A 20244-nucleotide genomic window follows, 5' to 3' on the forward strand; every position below is an offset into this window, starting at 1 on the left:
AACTCATATTACTATTATCAACACCCTTTTCTCTGTTCTCTTGTAATTACATTTCCTCGACGTTTCCTTTGGTTCTCATTATATTCAATGAAGTTGTTTTATTGTTATATACCATTGTTCGTAGTAGTAGTGGGTAATTGATCAGTTACTGTATCACGGCAACCGTCAGAGCGGAGGTGCCAGTAAGCCACTCGGGCTGCATTATTGACTGCTTTCCTAGGTTGGATTGAATTGGTTCCATACTTGGTTGTCGTCTTGTTACACTTTCAACCCTCCATCGATCATGGGCAAAAAGAGAGATAAGAAATCGTCAAAGGGTAGGTAGCATGGCTCACATGGCGACGATCCATTGCTAATGGTGGTAACTAGGACGTTTGGACAAGTACTATCACTTGGCCAAGGAACAAGGCTACCGTGCTCGTTCAGCTTTCAAGCTCATTCAGCTCAACAAGAAATACGAATTCCTCGAAAAGGCTCGTGTACTGATCGATCTGTGTGCTGCTCCAGGTGGTTGGTAAGTGTCATTGATAAAAGGGAAAGGCCGAGATCGATCGATCTAATGTTGGTATCGAATAGGCTTCAAGTTGCCACAAAGTACATGCCGACGTCCAGTTTGATCATTGGTAAGAAGCAAAGTTGAGATTGCAAAAGTGGGCTTTTACTAACAAGAGACCTCTTCAACAGGTGTGGATTTGGCACCTATCAAGCCTATACCCAATGTCATTGCCTTCCAAGAAGATATTTTAACCGACAAGTGCAGAACTCGTTTGCGTCAAGAGATGAAGACATGGAAGGCTGATGTGTATGTTTAATAGAGTCATCATCCATCATCATATGAATTGCTAATGAATCTTTATCTATAGTGTCCTTCACGATGGTGCTCCTAACGTTGGTGCCGCATGGACCCAGGATGCCTATTCACAATCAGAGCTGGTACTCATGTCCTTGAAGCTTGCCACTGAATTCCTTGCTCGGGGTGGTACTTTTGTCACAAAGGTGTTTCGTTCCAAGGATTACAACAAGCTCATGTGGGTGTTTCAACAACTTTTCCGCAAAGTCGAAGCAACCAAACCACCATCTTCACGTAACGTTTCTGCTGAAATCTTTGTCGTGTGCCGTGATTACATTGCTCCAAAGAAGGTCGATCCTCGCTTTTTGGATTCAAAGACAGTATTTGAGGAATTGGATAACAACCGAGCAGCAACGATGAATGATATTTTCAAGCCAGAGGTAAAAAAAAAAGAGTGAACAACCAAGCATCAACACTTTTACTCATACACAGCTCCCCAATGTATAGAAAAAACGACGTCAACGTGAAGGTTACGATGATGGTGATTACACTTTGCACAAAAAGAGAGACATTATGGATTTCATAAAGTCCCAAGATCCTATCGCCTTTCTTGGTTCCAGCAATCAATTGGTCTTTGAATCAGATGACTCCAGAGCGCTACTCAAGCGAGAGTCCACTACAGAGGATATCAAGATCAATTGTGAGGATTTGAAGGTGCTTGGCAAGCGTGAATTCAAGACGTTGCTGAAATGGCGTGCTGAAATCCGTGAAGAATACAAGCTTGACAAAAAGGAAGAAGCCAAGCAAGTGGAAGTTCAAGAAGAAGACGAGATGGATGAGGATGAAAAGCTTCAAGCAGAATTGGAGAACCTTAGCGCTGAGGAACAAGCACGACGCAAACGTGAGAGACGCCGAGCCAACGAGAGGAAGATGAAGAATATTTACAGAATGCAAATGAACATGTTGACACCTTCTGATATCGGCACTGAACAAAACATTGGCGATGGCGAGTCACTTTTCAACATTCGAAAGATTCACAAGGATAGCGTAAGTTTGCTGCTGTTGGCTTTTTATTTCCTTTATTGGGTGATGCTAACGAGTTAAAATACATGACAGGCATTGAATGAGATTCAATCGGGTGACATGTCAGCTGCTGATCAAATGGCAGAAGAAGATGCGGATTTGGATGTTGGAGGCGGCCTCGATCGATCAGTATTCAAAGGACGGATACGAGAAATGGATGACGATGAAATGATGGCCGACAGTGATTATGAGGAGGAATTGGAAAAGCAGCTTGATGAGGAATACGAACGATACAAAGAACGACGTGCCGAACGTGATCCCAAATTCAGAGCCAAGCAATCACGGAAAGAGCACGATGAATGGCACGGCTTTGATGGCAAAAACAAGAACATTGAAGATGATTCAGACTCTGATAGCGATGATGATCAAGCTGAGGACGATGACCAAGCTGAGGAGAGCGATTCTGATCTTGAATTGGAGCGTATGGATGCATCTGACGACGATGATGATGTGCCTTCATTTTCCAAGAAAAAGTCAAATTCGTTGTTGAATGATCTCGGCCACAAGAAATCCATGTCCAAAAAGACATCCAGCGGATTGACCACAGCAGCATCCATGTTTTTCGACAGCGACGTCTTTCAAGGAATGGATTTGGATGAAGAAGAGGAAGATGAAGAGGAAGATGATGAAGATGAAAAGGAAGTTGATTTGGTCGATGAAGCAATGCAAAACGCTATTGGATCTCGCAAACGAAAGGCTGAAGATGAAGCTCCTCAAGAGAGCGAAGCTGAGGATGAGAGTGATTTCGAAATTGTCAAGGATGATGAGTTTTCAGCACCGTCAGATGATGAAGAATGGGATGGTACTGAAGATGCTAATTCCAAGGCTGTCAAGAAAGCAAGAGGTAAGCAGCATGAATGACATGATGCATGCATGATGTGTGGGTAACTTACATGCTTTTATTTAGAAACTGGTTTAATTACTGCCGAGGCTATCACACTTGCTCGTCAACTTGCCAACAAAGAAAAGACCACGGGTGATCTTATTGATCAAGGATTCTCCAAAGAAGGTTTCCGAGACAAGGATGATTTACCTACATGGTTCCTTGATGATGAAAACAGACACAACAAACCTCATCTTCCAGTCACCAAGGAGGCTGTCAAGGCGCTGCGTGAAAAGATTAAAGCATTGGATGCACGACCTATCAAAAAGATTGCCGAAGCTAAAGCACGGAAAAAGCACAAGGTGAGTGACGTTTGAACCCGTTTGTTGATCATAAACTCATTCCTTTCTTTCTTTGTAGGCAATGAAACGATTACAAAAAGCACAAAAGAAGGCCAATGATATTGCTGACAATCCTGACATGACCGAAAAAGAGAAAGCACAATCCATCAACCGCATGTTATCACGGGCGACAAAGAGCAAACCCAAAAAGGAAGTCAAATTGGTGGTTGCCAAGGGAACCAACCGTGGTATCAAGGGACGACCTAGTGGTGTCAAGGGTCGCTACAAGATGGTGGATCGACGTATGAAGAAGGATCTCCGTGCACAAAAGCGATTAGAGAAAAAGAAAAAGGGTCGTAAATAGATCATTACTTGTATAGTCTAGTAGAAGCATTTCCTCAATTCCATTTGCATAATTATTCATTTTCTCGCATGTTTTTTTTGTATCCAATGTTGGTATCTTTATATACTCGTGAATGTATTGAATAAGAGAGGGGATAAATGATAAAACTACGTAGAGCAACAGCTTGCTTGGGATTCTTCAGCAAGTGCGCTGTTTTGAGCCGATCCCAATCGAATGCCGGATGTCTAACAGAAAAAAAAATCGTTTAGGATATGGATATGACAATGAACCCATCCATGTCCTCCCTCCTTACCTCATTGTTAGCAAAGACTCCTGCTTGTATCTTTTCATACACCTTTTCTGCTGTCTTTACAAAGGCCTCTTCCACATTGTCTGCACTTTTGGCTGATGTTTCCAGGAATAGTGGGATATCATTTTCTTCTGCGAACCGCTGTGCCTCTTCGGTTGTCACTTGTCGCTTACGATGATCGAGATCACTTTTGTTGCCAATCAACATAATCGTAGTATTTGGGTTGGCGTGTTTTCGAACATCTAAAGCGATAAAAAAAGGTCTCAGCTGATGGTAAATGGATGACTCAAGTTGCTTACCAGCAAGCCATGTAGGTATATGCTCAAAAGATTCCCTCCTTGATATGTCGTATACTATTATTTCATAACAAGTCAACAATTAGACAACAAGGATACTTGTTTCCACCTCACCTAACAAAGCACCAGCAGCTCCACGGTAATAACTTTGGGTGATACTCCTGAAGCTTTCTTGACCAGCCTACACCATCCATAAGTCTCGATACTTTTTCTTGTTTGGGTCTTTCCTTACCGTATCCCATATTTGAAGCTTGATTTGCTTGTCATCGACAGTAATAAACTTGGTACCAAATTCGACTCTATCGCTTGTGTGAGAAGGCAACGCATGGATTATCAACAGCAACAACAACTTTACCCGATCGTCAGCTCACGTCCCGAATAGAATCGTTTGTCAGTGAATTGTAGCAGTAGACAAGACTACAAGGTCGTTAACACTTTTTTGCGATAATAAAAGAGTCCAATAGTGTACCTTGCCAACACCTAATAAAAGAACACAAGACCAGTTTAGCTTCATGTCTCTTTTCCGAATGAGTAGCCATCTTACCGGAGTCGCCTACGATAATGTACTGGAGGTGACGTATCGAATGGTTAGTTTTGAAAATACAATGTGTAAGCAAGATGAGTTGCCCACCTTGATAATATAGTTGTAAGTAGACATGAAAGAAGAAGCAGTATCCAGCTCACTCACACACTCTCATCCGGAGCATGAAAATGGCCTGCATAGCACGTTTCCAGAGTCAGCTGATCCAGCTTCTATAATCATTTTTTATTTGGTACAAGGAGATGCGACTGTAACATCTTGAACATAGTCTGCTAATTCTCGTTTGGCTGCCTCCACGTCGATCATGAAGATGATAGCCGTTGCTGCTACAAACAAGGCTAGGACAAAAGGCCAACCCATCCACACATTGGAAGTAGCTTGAGATATTGCTCCCACAACAACAGGTCCAATCCATCTTGAATACCATTGTTAGCGAACTTGAAAAAGAATACGTGTGTAGTGGTCTACTTACGACGATGCTTTGTTCACGATGCCGAATAAACCAAAGAATAAGTTTTCCTTGCCTTTGGGTGTTAACTCTGCGAGCATTGTTTGCTGCCACGCCCAAATGGGTGCCGTAAAAAAGCCTGACCATGCTGATAATATCCACAATTCCCATTGAGTCTATATTGAACAAGAAGATCAGATCCATGTTGTATGTAGGATAGGGATTCCTTTGCTTACCTTGATACCAAAGTTCGACATGCTTATACCAAAACAACCCCACACAGGCACCAATGCTGTTGTCACGACAATCACCAGTAAGTTGGTCTTTGTTCTCACTTGGAAGCGTTTGGATAACCACAAAAAGAATAAGCAACCAATGATGGAAGTGATGGCTGTCACGAGGGATTGCAACGTGATTTGAACGGCAGAGAAGCTGGTGATCTCACCCGTAATGATAGTGGTCATTTGGCTGATGGTTGATACAGCATCCGAAAACATAAAGTAAGCAAAGATGTACATGAACAAGTATCGCAACTTGCGTGCCTCTCTATTTTCGAAATTGGTAAGAAAACACTCTCCTTGTTGGCATGATCGATTGCGCCTTACCTCAATGCCTTAATGATGGATTTCCATCCAATGGTTAAATAGTTGTCTCCTGGAGGTAACGGTGGGCCACATCGTTTGCGAGGTTGAAAAACAAAATAAGGAATAGCATTGAGGACCCAAAATGCTCCACATACAACGGTTGAAATAAAGTTGTAAACGGGAAGATCACCGAGCTTGGTTCCATCGCTGTATCGAACGAAGGAGACACCCGAAAGCAAAGCTGTTAAAAAGACAAAGCCAACGTTGGAAAATGTGGTCGAGATGGCTGATACATGATTGCGCCACTGTTCAACGACGACCTCCTTTTCTTGAGATGTGAGATTTGGATTGACGCGTGCTTGACGGACGATGGGCAAGTTGTCGCTCAAGGTTGGGAAAGCAGCGGCATAAAATACAAGGGTTGTGCCATAGGAAATCAAGGCTATGGCAAAGATGGCCATCATGATACCCCAATGAGATCCATCGTCATGTACAAAGGCAATCGGTAATATCTGAGTTGTACAAGCAATCACAGTGGCGATCAAAAGAATATATCGATTCCATCGACCATAGTCTGCCAAACTTCCAAAAGTGGTAAATAACAGGAACTGGATCGAAAAGGCAATGGCCTGCAAGTAGAGCATCATGGATGATACAGGTAATCCGTTGGCGGTATTGAGCCACCGTACATGGCAAGGTTTCATGGCGTTTTGTACATCGCATGGCCCGTGTGTCTCTGGATCAAATCCACCGCGATACGCGAGATATTGAAGAATGGTCGGCATGTAACTGTAGATTGTGTAACCATTGTTCTATATCATAGCATAAGAATCATCATCATCCTTTGGATCCCTGTTACTACTACCAACCCCATTATAATACAAGTAGTATCCCCATAATTCTTTCCGAGTGGCAGGTGCTTGCTCTAGTAGCTCATTGCTCGTCTTGTCGTCGTAATCTTGTGTCTCATGGTCATTGACGTGGAATGGATCGGCAGTGGCAAGATGGCGGCGCCAGGACATTAGAGAGCGTGGTGGAAAAGAAGTAAAGGGAAAGAAGGAAGAAATAAAGAAATATGACAATTAAACCAAAGTTCGAGGTTAAGGGGGTTGGGGAGGAGGAGGATATGCATCGGAAGTGTATGAGTTATTCAAAGATGCTACGTACTGCCTGCAAATGATATGCACACCTTATTGATTGTGTTGCCGTATGTGCACAAATGACAACAATAATGCAGCAGCCATAAACACGTGATGATGTAGGGTGACCTTTATCCCAAAAATAATCGCCCCAATCTTTAGAGTCTTATCATTAGGCAGCTCTATTCATTGTAAACACGACCATATATGGCATTGACTGCATGATAATTATAGCCCCTTCTTTGTGTTCAATTTACCTCATGAGATGGTCCTTGGTACTAGTCGCCTTTGTCTGATCATATAATAAATCTCCCTACTACATGCACATTTGTTGTCTTTGTGGAATGGTGGTATTGTTTCGATGCACGTGATCAAAAAAGAGCGTTGTTGGATTTGGATCATACCCTAGTGGGGTGTATTTTCTCCAAAGTGAAGGGTATAACGATTGCTCAAAAAGACGAGTTACAAGCATAAAGAGCGTAGCATACTACCAAGCTTACTTTTCATCTCACTCTTATGTTTGCCATCTTCGAGGATCATTATACAAGCTATAATTACAACATTGCTGCGAAGAGGATTAATACATAGACCATGCGATAAGCTTTGGGTACAATTACTTGAGTATCTTTATTGAGAGGCAACTACGATTTCCAGCAAGAAGTACATCATGCATCATGCAGACAAACGAAAACTACTTTCAACGGGTGAATGGGATTTGAGCTTGCCAATCCAACGGGTTACCATTGATGATCTTGCCCTTGACATATGACATCCATAACCATCGTCTGACAATAAGAGGCAAGTCGTCAAATGATGTAAAAGTTTCACCAAATGCACACTTGCTGTTCTTGCGATAGTGCTTGTGTTGTACATCACCAGGAAGCGGAATCTTGTTGATGCTTTGCTTGCGACAAGGTGCTCGTATGCTGTAGTAATTGCAGGTATCAGGAACACCACAAGAGACTTCAGCCAATGGTAGGAAAGAGTGCTTGTTGAAATGATCCTGGAGCGCTGTCATGATCTGCACATGGTCAAAAAGCCATGCATCGTTGCCAATTGAATTAGGTGGATTGCCTAGTCCATGCCCTTTTGCAATGATCTCCTTGTCAACCGCCATCGCGAACATAAAGTCGTCAGAGATTTGCTGTGCCGGAAGCGTGTAAATCATCCCCAATGACCCTGGTATGCGATCCCCTTTGCCTTGATGATGGTGCTTGTTTAGTATGGTTGCTGCATCATGTTGATCAAGCTTGAGCAATTCTTCCATGTCGGTATCCATCCATGCATCCACAACATCATGTAAATACATCAACCTGAAGTATTGCAAGCCATGTTCTTGCGAGGTTAGCTCTCGAGAAAGCTGATCACAGTAATGAGTGGTGTTGTGCAGCTTGATGAAGGTATGGCCACAAGTCGAACATGTCGCCCGAATAGGTAATTTGTCAATAGTCAGCCATTCATCAACGTTGCCAATCTTTTGGGCCATATCTTCAAGTCGCTGGATAGCATTCTTGTCACGATCTGCTCGGTCACCGTATACTCCAAAACGTCTTTTTCTCAAGTACTCTTCTTTTTCGTCTTCATTCAAGCCACTCATTGGATTGTTTCCAGTTGCAACAGCAACACGTTGCATATCAGCACCAGCCCTTGCGCTCAGGAACCACGCTTCATGCTCGTTAGAAAATGGTATCATGGCTGGTGGACATGGCACTCTTGAAAACACCAAACCTCGCTCTCTCCTCCAAGAATCTTGCTCCTTCAATTGGTCGTATTGTTGATGCCTTTCCATACTATGAATGTCACCAATAAAAGGTTGCTTGATGCGAACCAGCTTTCGCTCATCACTGTTATTGATCTCGTCTCGACGCCGCTTGCTTGATGCTATCATACGCATTGACATGTGTTCCTTTTCGGCTCGCACAATCTTGTCCTTGATAGAATGAAGATGCTGTTTCATGCCCGTTGCTTCAATCACGTCCTCGAATTCCATTTGTATAGACTTAAGCCAACCAATAAGCCGTTCGTGATCAGTGGGTCGCTCTTCGCCATTAGCTAATCTTCTGCGAACAAGGCTGTCAAGGATATGCATCGCACAAATGGATAAGGTGACTTCTTCGGCTTTCAGGGCTTGTTTTGCTGCATCATAGCTAAGTGATCCAGGGTTCCTTATTGGTAACAGCAATGCATAATCGGTGTCACCTGGCCCATACGCCACAATAGCGACGTTGGTCAAATGAGCAGTGCTGGATTTGAAGAATGCTGTACATGGTGTTGGATCCATTTTCGCAATTTCGGACAACCCACCATAATCATTAGGTGATTGATATTCTTGGAAGAATGCTGTGGTGGATGCTGTATCCAACCAGGTAGTGCGAAAAGTATCCAAATGAAAATGGGTGAATACAATTTGCGACATTGATACGATGACCACGGGCTGAACAATTTTCAAATATCGTGATAGAAACAAGATTGATGGAAAAAGTGGCTGCCGACAATGCATAGCTAGCAAATCGACAAATGCCGGGAAAAGAAGGTCTACTGAAATATCCCCGGATAATGAAGACAAAAACTCAAGTGTGTCTCGAAAAAAGCGAGCTGATCTTGAGGAGACGGCACATTCAAGGTAACCGAACACTTTTGTTTTGAGCGATTGTGTTGGTAGGTCTTCACCGACAATAACGGAAATTGTGGTATCATCGATCGTTGTTGGTGATTGTGCTTGATCATTCATCGCTTGTACCAATTGCTCGGTTGGTGCTGCCATTGTTGTCATTCCTTGCATCGTCATCCTTTCAATGAATTTGCTGTAGTCATCAAAGTGCTTTCTCAAAGCATCTTTGATATAATCGGATATGGGTGTTCGTTGCAAGTAGCGTGCAAAGTCAACGCTTGTTGCCGTATTTCTCCAAAACTGGGAAATGGCCATAGATGGCTGGTAATCGACGTGAAATCCTCCATTTGCTGCATTCAATGCTGTATCCCCAATAGACTTGATAATGAAATCTTCAACATAGCCATATTCAACAAGCGAAAAGGAATCGTCAAAATCGAGACCTTGTATTTGATATACATCCCACACCAGCTCTTTGTTTGCCTTCAGCCAATTGAGCATCCTGGAACCACCACCTGCACGCTGGCTATCTTGTAGATTCCTTTCCAAAGGTGTAGAGCTAAATGACATACCGCCATAATGAAGCGAAATCGGATCATTGGAGGAGGAAAGTGCCGTAATATGCTCCATCACGGTAGTGCACCAATTTTTGTCAGCTGGGTACATTGTGCGATATCTTTCAATGGATGCCCTCATAGTTTCGACATCAGCTGCGCAAACGCGAAGGTATGTTGTTGGCTGTTCTTCATGCTGACTCGCTGGATCCACTAGCTCCAATACATCAGGATGATCTTCAGGTGCAAAGGTCAAGGGCGATTGTATCAAATCGTTGAGCAAGGTGTAATGCTGAGAGGAGAACACATTCCACACGGCATGTTCAGGCCCAACATGCTTTTGTTGCCTTGCTGCACGCCTTTCTGATATAATTCGCTGCACAAATTCCTTGATGGTTGTATCCATGCTCCTCTTTTGTTCATGAAAACTAAGCTCATTAGTATAGAGATCAAAACCTATGCATATATCAAACTTACTTTTGAATTGACGTTGAAGGCTATTTCTTGTGAAAGAAGGGAGCAAGAAGAAAGCATCCTCGATACCTGTATTTTTCAACCATGATATACTAAATGGACAATGAGCCCAGAAGGAAACGAACAATCACCAACAACAACAACACAACGAACAAAGAGGCCATGCTCCTACGTATTCACCACTGATTGAACTTTAATAGCGAGTGATCCAATGATTTCGAATGTTGAAATGATCATTATGGGTATCATCCTTTTGAGCTGGTGTTGATTGATCTGCATGCCACATTGTCTACTGCAATAAGTTACCCCTGAAGAGGGCGACTTATTATTCCTGCTTGCATAAATGGTTCGAGGGTCGACAAGGTGATGGCACCAACACAATGGTAGTAATGAACCTGCTTCTCCGATGGTCACTGAATTTCATGCATCCCCCCACCCTCTCTTTATGCTTTTCCTCTTGCCATTCAACGCTTCCCACATTGTACGATCGAAGTCCTTGAGTGCAACATTGCCGGTTTCCCCTCACGCCGTAGTGACGAAATGGAGTTCACATTGGTTATCGCAACAACACATGCCATCTGCCACAATCACTAGAAACAGCTGTTGCCATTCGTTTTCCAAAGCATGCGCGTCAACGCGCCCAAACTACTATGACAGTCATCTTTTGCTGTCGACGACATTGTGGAGCCCTTTTTCAACAACAAACGTGCTTGTCATTGATACCGATAACATGGAAGGACGATCAACTGATGGCGCAAGAGTATCATTGGCGTCATTTTCGAGTGAGCTTCAACCTTCAACCATGGTTCTTGGATGTGAAGACTGGTGCACATGTGAAAGGTACCGCTGTTTGGCAACTGGAAGGATTACAAATGATGACTTGAAAATGAGGCTACTCGAGACAACGCGTTTGGACATTATGGTGATGGCATGGATCGTGAAAAGGATGCTATTATTCGAGGTCTTCAAGAAGACGTGAATGTCAGGATGCCTTCATCAAGTTACACACCAAATCACGTATCATTCCAAAGAGCTCGAGCAAGATTTTATACGTCAACAAGGATGCTGTATCAGCTAGGCCGTTCGTGGAAGGATCCCATTTTCCCATATCTCATTCTTACGACGCTTATGATTGTGATGATCTTATACAAGCAATGCTATAGCAACATGGAGGGAATGGATAGAGGAAAGTTTTCATGTCACTGCGATGGTAGATAGCGTAGAAAAAGGATAGATGATGGCAATCGTTATTAATCCAATTACTATTACCAATGGATATGTATTACATAAACAGCAAAAAATGCTTATTTTCTGATGTTGTGATTATGGATCTATCTGCCCTACTTTGAGCAGGCCAACTATAATGCTGGAGATGTATGATGGTGGAGGATGGCCACATTATTACTCATGAGCATGTCATATGCTTTTATGTGCGGTGATAGCAATGGGTGATGATAAACAAAAAGAAACATGGGATACCTACTAAAACGACGAGCGTGATCCATCTACCTCAGGAACTAGGGATTCTTATAACTCAGAGTCATTCAATTCACTAGTGATGAGCACTCAAAATGAGCTAAAGGCTCCAGCTAATGGACTTCAACTCCGTCCAATAAAATTTGCCAAACACTTTTAACCTCAAATTTCTCTACAATGACCCTCCCAAACCACTTCCTTTTTTCATCATCGTGTTGTACAATTGTTCCGCTAGTGTATGCAACTTTTTTCATCATCGTAGGCCCACCTTCCAAATTGGGAAATTTTCAAACCTACCTGCTACCTCGACATCCAATTAATCACAGAGCTGATTAGCGCAGAGGAAGCGCGTTGGGCTCATAACCCAAAGGCCGGTGGATCGAAACCACCATCAGCTATGATTCGAGTATCATCGATAAGATGGTTGGAAGTAGTTTTTTGTTCCCGTGTCGTGTAGAGGGACGTAGCTATACAAAGCACTAAAGCAATAGCACGTATCTGAATACTTTTGGAAAGACTTGTGTTCTTTATTGTTTTGGATATTGCATGTATATATAAGATGATAGAGTTGGAGTACAAAAGGTATTGGGTACATTTATATTGCTACAGATGTTGAGTATCACTTTGATACACCCGAATTGTCGTAGGTCATGTGACCACGTGACCTAGCTTTTGCTCGTTCCTTCTAGAACCCTTTTCCTTTTGATGCTGGCAATTGCTAGAAGCCCTTTACTAGCATCTTCCACATCTTTCATAGAGATCGCGCTGAACCTTTCTTTCCTCATTGAACATCCTTAGCAATAAAAGATCATCACTTATCATAGCAACACCAAAAGTTATATCATTATTTTTGGTCTAATCAGCCATACGATAACGACACAATTGGTAGCTGATGACTTTTAATCATCCATCGCCTTTGAACAATCGAGCTTTTCAAGAATATCGTGAACCAATCCCGGAACCTATTGAATTATCTGACGACGAATCTCAAGTTTCACAAATGAAACAACCGTTTATTATGGAAGGCATTGAACAAGAACAACACTGACGGACAAGGACAAGGACAGGACAAGGACAAGATATGAATGCGGCTATTTTGACTGCATTGACCCAACTGCTCAAGAACCAGGAGAACCAAAGAGGCCCAATGTTTAGACCCAAGCTACGAGAACCGGACACTTACCATGGAACAAGAACCCATGCTGCTGAAAGCTGGTTACGATCTGTACAACGTTATGCTGATGTGACTGGAATGGATGAAGTTGACCGAGTCCAATATGCCATCAATCTTTTTCTAGGAAGTGCTGACACATGGTGGCGTACAAGAGAAATTGTTGGACATGATGCGGCTTACTTGGATTGATTTCTGCAAGCTAGTACTAGATGCAATTTCGACATCGCAATGCCAAACAGACTGCACGTGATCGATTGGCTGCATTGACACAAACTGGCACCGTTGAAGAGAATGAACGACTTCCGCAACCCCTTTGGCTCAGAAAGTGCAACAATGACTGATGATGAAGCTTTGGACCGTTTTGTACGAGGATTGGCTGAAAACGTTCAAGTCTATGTACGCACCCAATTCCCGACCACAACTGCACAAGCTGAAAGAATCGCATTCCGCCTACGAAGGAGCCATGTCGTTTACCAAAATGCTGCCGACAAGATGACAAGACTTGAACCTCCACGACAACCATCTCGGGATGTTGAATACATGGATTTGGATGCTGTACAAACAAGATATCGACGTAATGATTGGCGCACAAGAACCTTCAGTCGTCGTGACAACGCCGCATGAATCAAGAACCACCTCGTTGCTACAATTGTGGAGGCCTTGGTCATCTACAACGTTCTTGCCATCAACTTACCTGGTGAATGGCGTTATCGACCTGCTTCTCGCGACCTGGCAACAAGCATTTAAAAGACCCAGAAAGGCGCGACGTATGTAAAGGAGTCATCGTCGCGCACAAACATCAATCAACAAACTCTATGAATGCAACCACCACCACTACTCAGCAAGTACCTGGTAAATGTTGGTCTCACCGAAGACGATTTTGAAATGTCAACCCGACACCTGAGCTAGATTTGGATATCAAATCATTTGAAGGAACTCAACGCAATAAAGGAATCTGATTTGCCCTTGTATTCAATGGTCTGCAATGGTTACCTGTTGCTGTTTTGCTATTCACTGATGCTAGTACATCTTTACATTCACCACGTATTTGCAACACTGACGCATCCGCTTGGTCCAAGGACGAGAGGTTGAAACAGCTGAGGTGGACATACTATGGCGATCAAGTCACTCGTATCTTTTGATCTTTCAATGGCTGACGGCTACACCCATCCATGGAAGGCGTATGTGTTTGATACCAAATTTGACATCATCCTTGGCAGAGATTGGTTCAGCATGTACAACCATTCCGTTGGCGACACGACACCTGGCAGATCAAACAAGGCAACCGCACCCATATCGCGACTCAAGTCGCAAACGGCAGATTCGATTTTGAGCTTTATCTTCTCTGATATCGCGCGAGATGCAACGATTGTCACGCACCAAGGCTATCAGCGAGATGTATTTTGTTCCTATACGGCTGACAAGATCGACAAATACGATAACACCTTTGATACTTTAGCGGTTCATGAAAATACGCTGATGTCTTCCGAAACGAACTACCAGGCTTACCTCCAGATCGTGATGAGCATGTGATTGATACTGGTGATGCTCAACCCATCAATCGGCATCCTTTCAAGATGAGTCCTCTATGAACTGGATGAATTACGGCGTCAATTGGCTGAACCATTTGGGGATTGATTGAACCAAGTAACTCTCCATAAGGGTGCACCGGTTCTGTTTGTCCTGCAAGAAAGATGGTTCAATGAGACTCTGTATCGATTATCGCTCTCAATGCAGTGACACGTCTCAATGCCCATCCTTACCACGAATTGATAAAGATATTGGCGAACGTCTTGGTGGTGCGCAATTCTTCTCAGCATCGACCTCAAGAGTGGTTACCATCAAGTACGAATCCGACCTGAAGATGTTCCAAAAACTTATTTCAACACAAGATACGGTGCATGGCAATGGAAAGTGCTCACGCGTTGACGAATGCTCCACCTACTTTCCAAAAGATGATGAATTCAATCCTTGGTGATTTCCTCGACAAGTTTGCCCTGGTTTACCTTAAACGACATCCTTTATCTTCAGCCGTACCAAAGAAGACCATCTCAATATGTTCGAATGGTGTTGGATCGTTTGCGAGCCGCAAGCTATACGCCAATCTCAAGAAGTGCGAGTTCCAACAAGACTGAGTCAGGTTTGTCGGCTTCCAAGTGAGTGCTCAAGGTATCCTGCCATCCGCAGTCCAAGGTCAAGGCGATTATTCAAGAGTGGCCATTCCGCAATGTTCAAGAGGTGCGGCAGTTTATCGGTTTGGCGTCTCGTATAGGCGATTCATTCGTGGCTTCTCAACGATTGCTGCACCACTCACGGACTTGACAAGGGAAGTGGGAGCAAGACGCGTTTGATTGAATGGACACCTGAGTGTCGATCGGCATTCGAAGAGATTCAGTCACGGATGCTTTACCTTTGGTACCACCCAATGCAGCAAGGCCCTTTGTGATCGAAACGGATGCATCCGATTTTGGTGTTAACGCTGTTCTTTTGCAGAAGGTGACGATGGTGAATTGCATCCTTTGGCTTTTGAATCCAAGAAGCTTTCGTCAGCGGAGCGCAATTATCCCGCACAAGAAAGAGAGCTGCTGGGTATCTTGCATGCGTTACGTTCTTGGAGATGTTTCATTGAAGGTCGCTCTTACAAGGTGTATACGGATCATCATCCACTCAAGTATTTCAGGTCTCAACGCAAGCCCACACCTCGTTTGACTCGATGGATTGCTGAAATGGAGCTGTATGATCCCGATATCCAATACAAGCCTGGCAAAGACAATCATGTACCTGATATCCTTTCTCGACGTGATGGTGCTCATTGTCTTACCAATGAATCGGATATGGAGCCTGAGTATCTTTATGCAACACGCGCAATTCAAGAATCCGATTGGCCAAAGTTCTACTTGCGTCCCGAAGAAAAGTGGCCATCATCTTATGCTGATTTGTTACGCAAGCATCGTGAACAATTTGTGGTGCGTAATGATATGGTTTTTCGCAAGGTCAAGGTGAACAACACTCTTCAAGAAGTCCGCTTTGCAATGTTCTCTCGGCGTGCTGACATTGTACAAGAAATCCACAAGGCTTTTGGACACCCTGGAATGACCACTATGCAGGATTTGGTGCGTAAACGTTGGTGGTGGCCCAACATGAAACAAGACATTCAAGAATGGATTGCCCAATGTTCACAATGTCAATTGGCTGCTGGTGCTGACCGCACAATCATCATGCACCTATGCATTTGATCGAAATCCCGCCTGCTTTTTCTCGTTGAGTACTTGGACTTTATTGGAGAATTACCTACTACCATGGCGGTAATCGTTGGATACTCGTTGCTGCTGACTACACGACAAATTGGTTCTTATTGCTCGTGCTGTTCCTGATGCAATCCAGCAGTTTATTGCCAAGTTCATTCATTTATGAAATTGTTATGCGTTTTAGCTGTCCTGATGAAATCGTAACCGATCGTGGCGCTAATTAATTGTCGCTACCGTTCAGTTACGTACGCTCGATACTGGTGCTAGTACATCTTACATTTCACCACGTATTTACAAGCACATGACGCATCACTTGGTCCAAGGACGAGAGGTTGAAACAGCTGGTGGACATACTATGGCGATCAAGTCACTCGTATCTTTTGATCTTTCAATGGCTGACGGCTACACCCATCCATGGAAGGCGTATGTGTTTGATACCAAATTTGACATCATCCTTAGCAGAGATTGGTTCAAGCATGTGTACAACCGGTACCAGATTGGCGACACGACACCTGACGAATCAAACAGAACTGACACACCCCATATCTTGACTCCAAGTCGCGGCGGCAGATTCTGATTTGGCTTATCTTCTCAGTCATCGCGAGATGCAACGATTGTCACGCACCAGAAGACTCATCAGCGAGATGTATTTGTTCTATGGCTGACAAGATCGACGAAATACGATGGCACCTTTGATACTTTGGTTCCTTGAATACGCTGATGTCTTCAGAAACGAACTGCAAAAGGCTTACCTCAGATCGTGATAGTGAGCATGTGATTGATACTGGTGATGCTCAACCGTAAATCGGCATCCTTTCAAGATGAGGTCTCTCGAGCTGGATGAATTACGGCGTCAATTGGCTGAACTCAAACCTTGGGATTGATTGAATAAGTAACTCTCCATCGGTGCACCAGTTCTGTTTGTCCGCAAGAAAGATGGTTCAATGAGACTCTGTATCGATTATCGCGCTCTCAATGATGACACGTCGCAATACTTGCATCCCCTTACCACGAATTGATGAATGTCTCGAACGTCTTGGTGGTGCACGAACCTTCTCCAACATCGACCTCGCAAGGTAGTTACCATCAAGTACGAATCCGACCTGAAGATGTTCCAAACGGCCTTCAACACAAGATACGGTGCCATGGCAATGGAAAGTGCTCCTTTTGGATTGACAGAATGCTCCACTACTTTCCAAAAGATGATGAATTCAATCCCTTGTTGATTTCCTCGACAAGTTTGCCCTGGTTTACCTTGACGACATCCTTATCTTCAGCCATGCCAAAGACCATGCAAGCATGTTCAGATAATTGGATGATTTTGAGCGCAAGCTATACGCCAATCTCAAGAAGTGCGAGTTCAACAAGGCCTACGGATGGAGTTTGTCGGCTTCCAAGTGAGTGCTCAAGGTATGCCATCCAAGTCCAAGGTCCGAGCGATTCAAGAGTGGCCCATTACAATGTTCAAGAGGTGCGGCAGTTTATCGGTTTGGCGTCTCATTATGGGCGGTCGTCGTGGCTTCTCAACGATTGCTGCACCATACGGACTTGACGAAATTGGGAGCAGACGCGTTTGATTGAATGGACACCTGAGTGTCAATCGGCGTTATCGAAGATTCAGTCACGCATGATTCAAGCACCACCTTAGTACCGCAATGCAACCGAGCCCTTTGTGATCAAACGGATGCATCCGATTTTGGTGTTGGCGCTGTTCTTTGCCAAAAGGTGACGATGGTGAATTGCATCCTTTGGCTTTTGAATCAAGAAGCTTTCGTCAGCGAGGCGCAGTATCACACAAGAAGAGAGCTGCTGGGTATCTTGCATGCGTTACGTTCTTGGAGATGTTTCGACTGAAGGTCGCTCTTACAAGGTGTATACGGATCATCATGCACTCAAGTATTTCAGGTCTCAACGCAAGCCCACACCTCGTTTGACTCGATGGATTGCTGAAATGGAGCTGTGAAGTCCCATTCTCCAATACAAGCCTGGCGAAGACAATCGTGGCTTTTGTGATATCCTTTCTCGACGTGATGGTGCTCATTGTCTTGCAATGAATCGGATATGGAGCCTGAGTATCTTTATGCAACACGCGCAATTTAAAAGAATCCGATTGGCCAAAGTTCTACTTGCGTTGAAGAAAAGTGGCCATCATCTTATGCTGATTTGTTACGCAAGCATGTGGGAACAATTTGTGGTGCGTAATGATATGGTTTTTCGCAAGGTCAAGGTGAACAACTTACTCTTCAAAGTCCTTTGCAATGTTCTCTCGGCGTGCTGACATTGTACAAGAAATCCGCAAGGCTTTTGGACACCCTGGAATGACCACTATGCAGGGATTTAGATTGCGTAACGTTGGTGGTGGCCGCATCGAAACAAGACCATTCAGAATGGATTGCCCAATGTTCTAATGTCAATTGGCTGCTGGTGCTGACCGCAATAATCATCATGCACCTATGCATTTGACCGAAATCCCGCCTACTTTCTCGTTGGCGGCTGGACTTTATTGGAGAATTACCTACTACCACAAGTGGTAATCGTTGGATACTCGTTGCTGTTGACTACACGACAAATTGGCCTATTACAACCAATGCTGTTCCTGATGCAACCAGTGAAGCCATTGCCAAGTTCATTCGGGAAATTGTTACATGCGTTTTGGCTGTCCTGATGAAATCGTAACCGATCGTGGCGCTAATTTTATGGGCAGTTGGATTACTACCTTGGTCGAAGCTTAAAGCCAGGCTTACAACTTACGACTTCGGCTTTCCATCCTCGTTTCAGAAATGGCAAGGAGTTGAACGTACCAATTAGGATATAAATGTCATTACGCAAGTATGTGCATGGTGAAGTACGTAGCTGGGATGATTGCTGTTGACACCGCTTTGTTTGCATGCCGCATTCGCAAACATCGAACGACACAAATGAGTCCATTTTTCATGGTGTATGGTCAAGACCCCAAGTTACCTGGTGATCCATTGCGTCCTCTTATTACTGCTGATGAACCACAAGATGATCCCCAAGCACATGTTTCAGGAGTCGGCTCCCCACACTTCGTTCTTACGTGATGCTCGTGCTCAGCTGTTACAAGGATGCCAAGAGGATCGTGAAAAGACAAGGCTCAAAATGGGATTTCTCTGCAAGAAGCAAGTTTGATAGGTTGGCGACTTTGTCTTATTACGACACGAAAACAAGTTTGGCTTGGAATACAATTGGCGTGGTCCTTACCACCAAGATTGTTTGAACGTAACCTTGACACGGATATCTACAGTTACACAGCATGAATGGTGACTTAATACAAGTCTTGGGTGCACTGATCGTTTACGTCCATTCATCAACAAGGCCGATGGTAATCACGACGTGGTACGATCCCACTGCTACGAGAGCACGTTGGCGCCAACTTGCCGATGCTGCCAACATTGTTATTTCCGTGTTGGTCGAGGGCGACCAAGATTTTCGGGAGGGGTATTTGTCGTAGGTCATGCTGACCACGTGACCTAGCTTTTGTCGTTCTTATAGAACCCTTTTCGCGCGATTATTGGCAATTGCAAGGCGCTTTACTAGCATCTTCCACGTCATTCATAGAATCCTTACATTGAACATATGTATATCGTGAACATCATATGGCAAAAGATCATCACTTATCATAGCAACACCAAAAGTTATATCATTGTGTCGTGGCGATGATATCAACATCTGTGTAGCAATATGGGTCGTACAGCCTTTTGTCACTCAACTCTATCATCTTGTAACATACATGCAATATCCAAAACAATAAAGAACACAAGTCTTGCCGAAAGTGTTCAGATACGTGCTATTGCTTTAGTGCTTTGCCAGCTACGTCCCTCTACACGACACTGGTAGCTGATCAGTGAGCAACCTGTACTCACAACAACAACAACGTCAATTCGCTATCAAGAGAAGATCTAAACTGGCTTGAACCCTTCGCAACAGGCACTTTTTCGACAACACACGGAGATACATCTTTATTCCTGAAGAGCAACGCACAACCATA

The 20244-nt window shown here is 43.8% G+C and overlaps 9 protein-coding genes and 1 non-coding gene across 10 annotated transcripts; 7 read left to right on the forward strand and 3 right to left on the reverse strand.

The window, feature by feature from the left end:
• Positions 1–283: 283 nt before the first annotated feature.
• O0I10_001790 (ribosomal RNA large subunit methyltransferase J) lies at positions 284–3401 on the forward strand (the record flags this gene model as incomplete). Its single annotated transcript, XM_058481882.1, has 9 exons — positions 284–317; positions 370–514; positions 577–623; positions 685–802; positions 864–1230; positions 1298–1837; positions 1907–2717; positions 2781–3058; positions 3117–3401. The coding sequence occupies 9 exons, from the start codon at positions 284–286 to the stop codon at positions 3399–3401; spliced, it is 2625 nt and encodes an 874-aa protein (XP_058347013.1).
• Positions 3402–3547: 146 nt separating this feature from the next.
• O0I10_001791 (uncharacterized protein) lies at positions 3548–4644 on the reverse strand (the record flags this gene model as incomplete). The annotated part of the gene is made up of 9 exons (XM_058481883.1): positions 3548–3625; positions 3694–3932; positions 3990–4043; positions 4101–4167; positions 4219–4285; positions 4342–4403; positions 4456–4466; positions 4531–4552; positions 4618–4644. 9 exons carry the CDS (start codon positions 4642–4644, stop codon positions 3548–3550), a joined length of 627 nt encoding a protein of 208 aa, XP_058347014.1.
• Positions 4645–4752: 108 nt separating this feature from the next.
• On the reverse strand, positions 4753–6581 carry O0I10_001792 (uncharacterized protein; the record flags this gene model as incomplete). Its single annotated transcript, XM_058481884.1, has 5 exons — positions 4753–4942; positions 5000–5151; positions 5212–5521; positions 5581–6371; positions 6429–6581. The coding sequence occupies 5 exons, from the start codon at positions 6579–6581 to the stop codon at positions 4753–4755; spliced, it is 1596 nt and encodes a 531-aa protein (XP_058347015.1).
• Positions 6582–7395: 814 nt separating this feature from the next.
• O0I10_001793 (uncharacterized protein) lies at positions 7396–10269 on the reverse strand (the record flags this gene model as incomplete). The annotated part of the gene is made up of 1 exon (XM_058481885.1): positions 7396–10269. One exon carries the CDS (start codon positions 10267–10269, stop codon positions 7396–7398), a length of 2874 nt encoding a protein of 957 aa, XP_058347016.1.
• A 1870-nt stretch (positions 10270–12139) lies between these two features.
• On the forward strand, positions 12140–12211 carry O0I10_001794. Its single transcript has one exon. It is a non-coding gene; the product is annotated as a tRNA-Met (tRNA).
• Positions 12212–12960: 749 nt separating this feature from the next.
• On the forward strand, positions 12961–13176 carry O0I10_001795 (uncharacterized protein; the record flags this gene model as incomplete). Its single annotated transcript, XM_058481886.1, has 1 exon — positions 12961–13176. One exon carries the CDS (start codon positions 12961–12963, stop codon positions 13174–13176), a length of 216 nt encoding a protein of 71 aa, XP_058347017.1.
• Positions 13177–13278: 102 nt separating this feature from the next.
• O0I10_001796 (uncharacterized protein) lies at positions 13279–13611 on the forward strand (the record flags this gene model as incomplete). The annotated part of the gene is made up of 1 exon (XM_058481887.1): positions 13279–13611. The coding sequence occupies one exon, from the start codon at positions 13279–13281 to the stop codon at positions 13609–13611; it is 333 nt and encodes a 110-aa protein (XP_058347018.1).
• Positions 13612–14136: 525 nt separating this feature from the next.
• O0I10_001797 (uncharacterized protein) lies at positions 14137–14520 on the forward strand (the record flags this gene model as incomplete). The annotated part of the gene is made up of 1 exon (XM_058481888.1): positions 14137–14520. The coding sequence occupies one exon, from the start codon at positions 14137–14139 to the stop codon at positions 14518–14520; it is 384 nt and encodes a 127-aa protein (XP_058347019.1).
• Positions 14521–14942: 422 nt separating this feature from the next.
• Positions 14943–16812, forward strand: O0I10_001798 (uncharacterized protein; the record flags this gene model as incomplete). The annotated part of the gene is made up of 3 exons (XM_058481889.1): positions 14943–15045; positions 15484–16100; positions 16477–16812. 3 exons carry the CDS (start codon positions 14943–14945, stop codon positions 16810–16812), a joined length of 1056 nt encoding a protein of 351 aa, XP_058347020.1.
• A 2254-nt stretch (positions 16813–19066) lies between these two features.
• Positions 19067–19707, forward strand: O0I10_001799 (uncharacterized protein; the record flags this gene model as incomplete). Its single annotated transcript, XM_058481890.1, has 2 exons — positions 19067–19267; positions 19501–19707. 2 exons carry the CDS (start codon positions 19067–19069, stop codon positions 19705–19707), a joined length of 408 nt encoding a protein of 135 aa, XP_058347021.1.
• Positions 19708–20244: the final 537 nt, after the last annotated feature.

Source organism: Lichtheimia ornata (genome assembly GCF_029851405.1).
Source record: "Lichtheimia ornata isolate CBS 291.66 chromosome Unknown scaffold00005, whole genome shotgun sequence".
Classification (NCBI taxonomy): Eukaryota; Fungi; Mucoromycota; class Mucoromycetes; order Mucorales; family Lichtheimiaceae; genus Lichtheimia; species Lichtheimia ornata.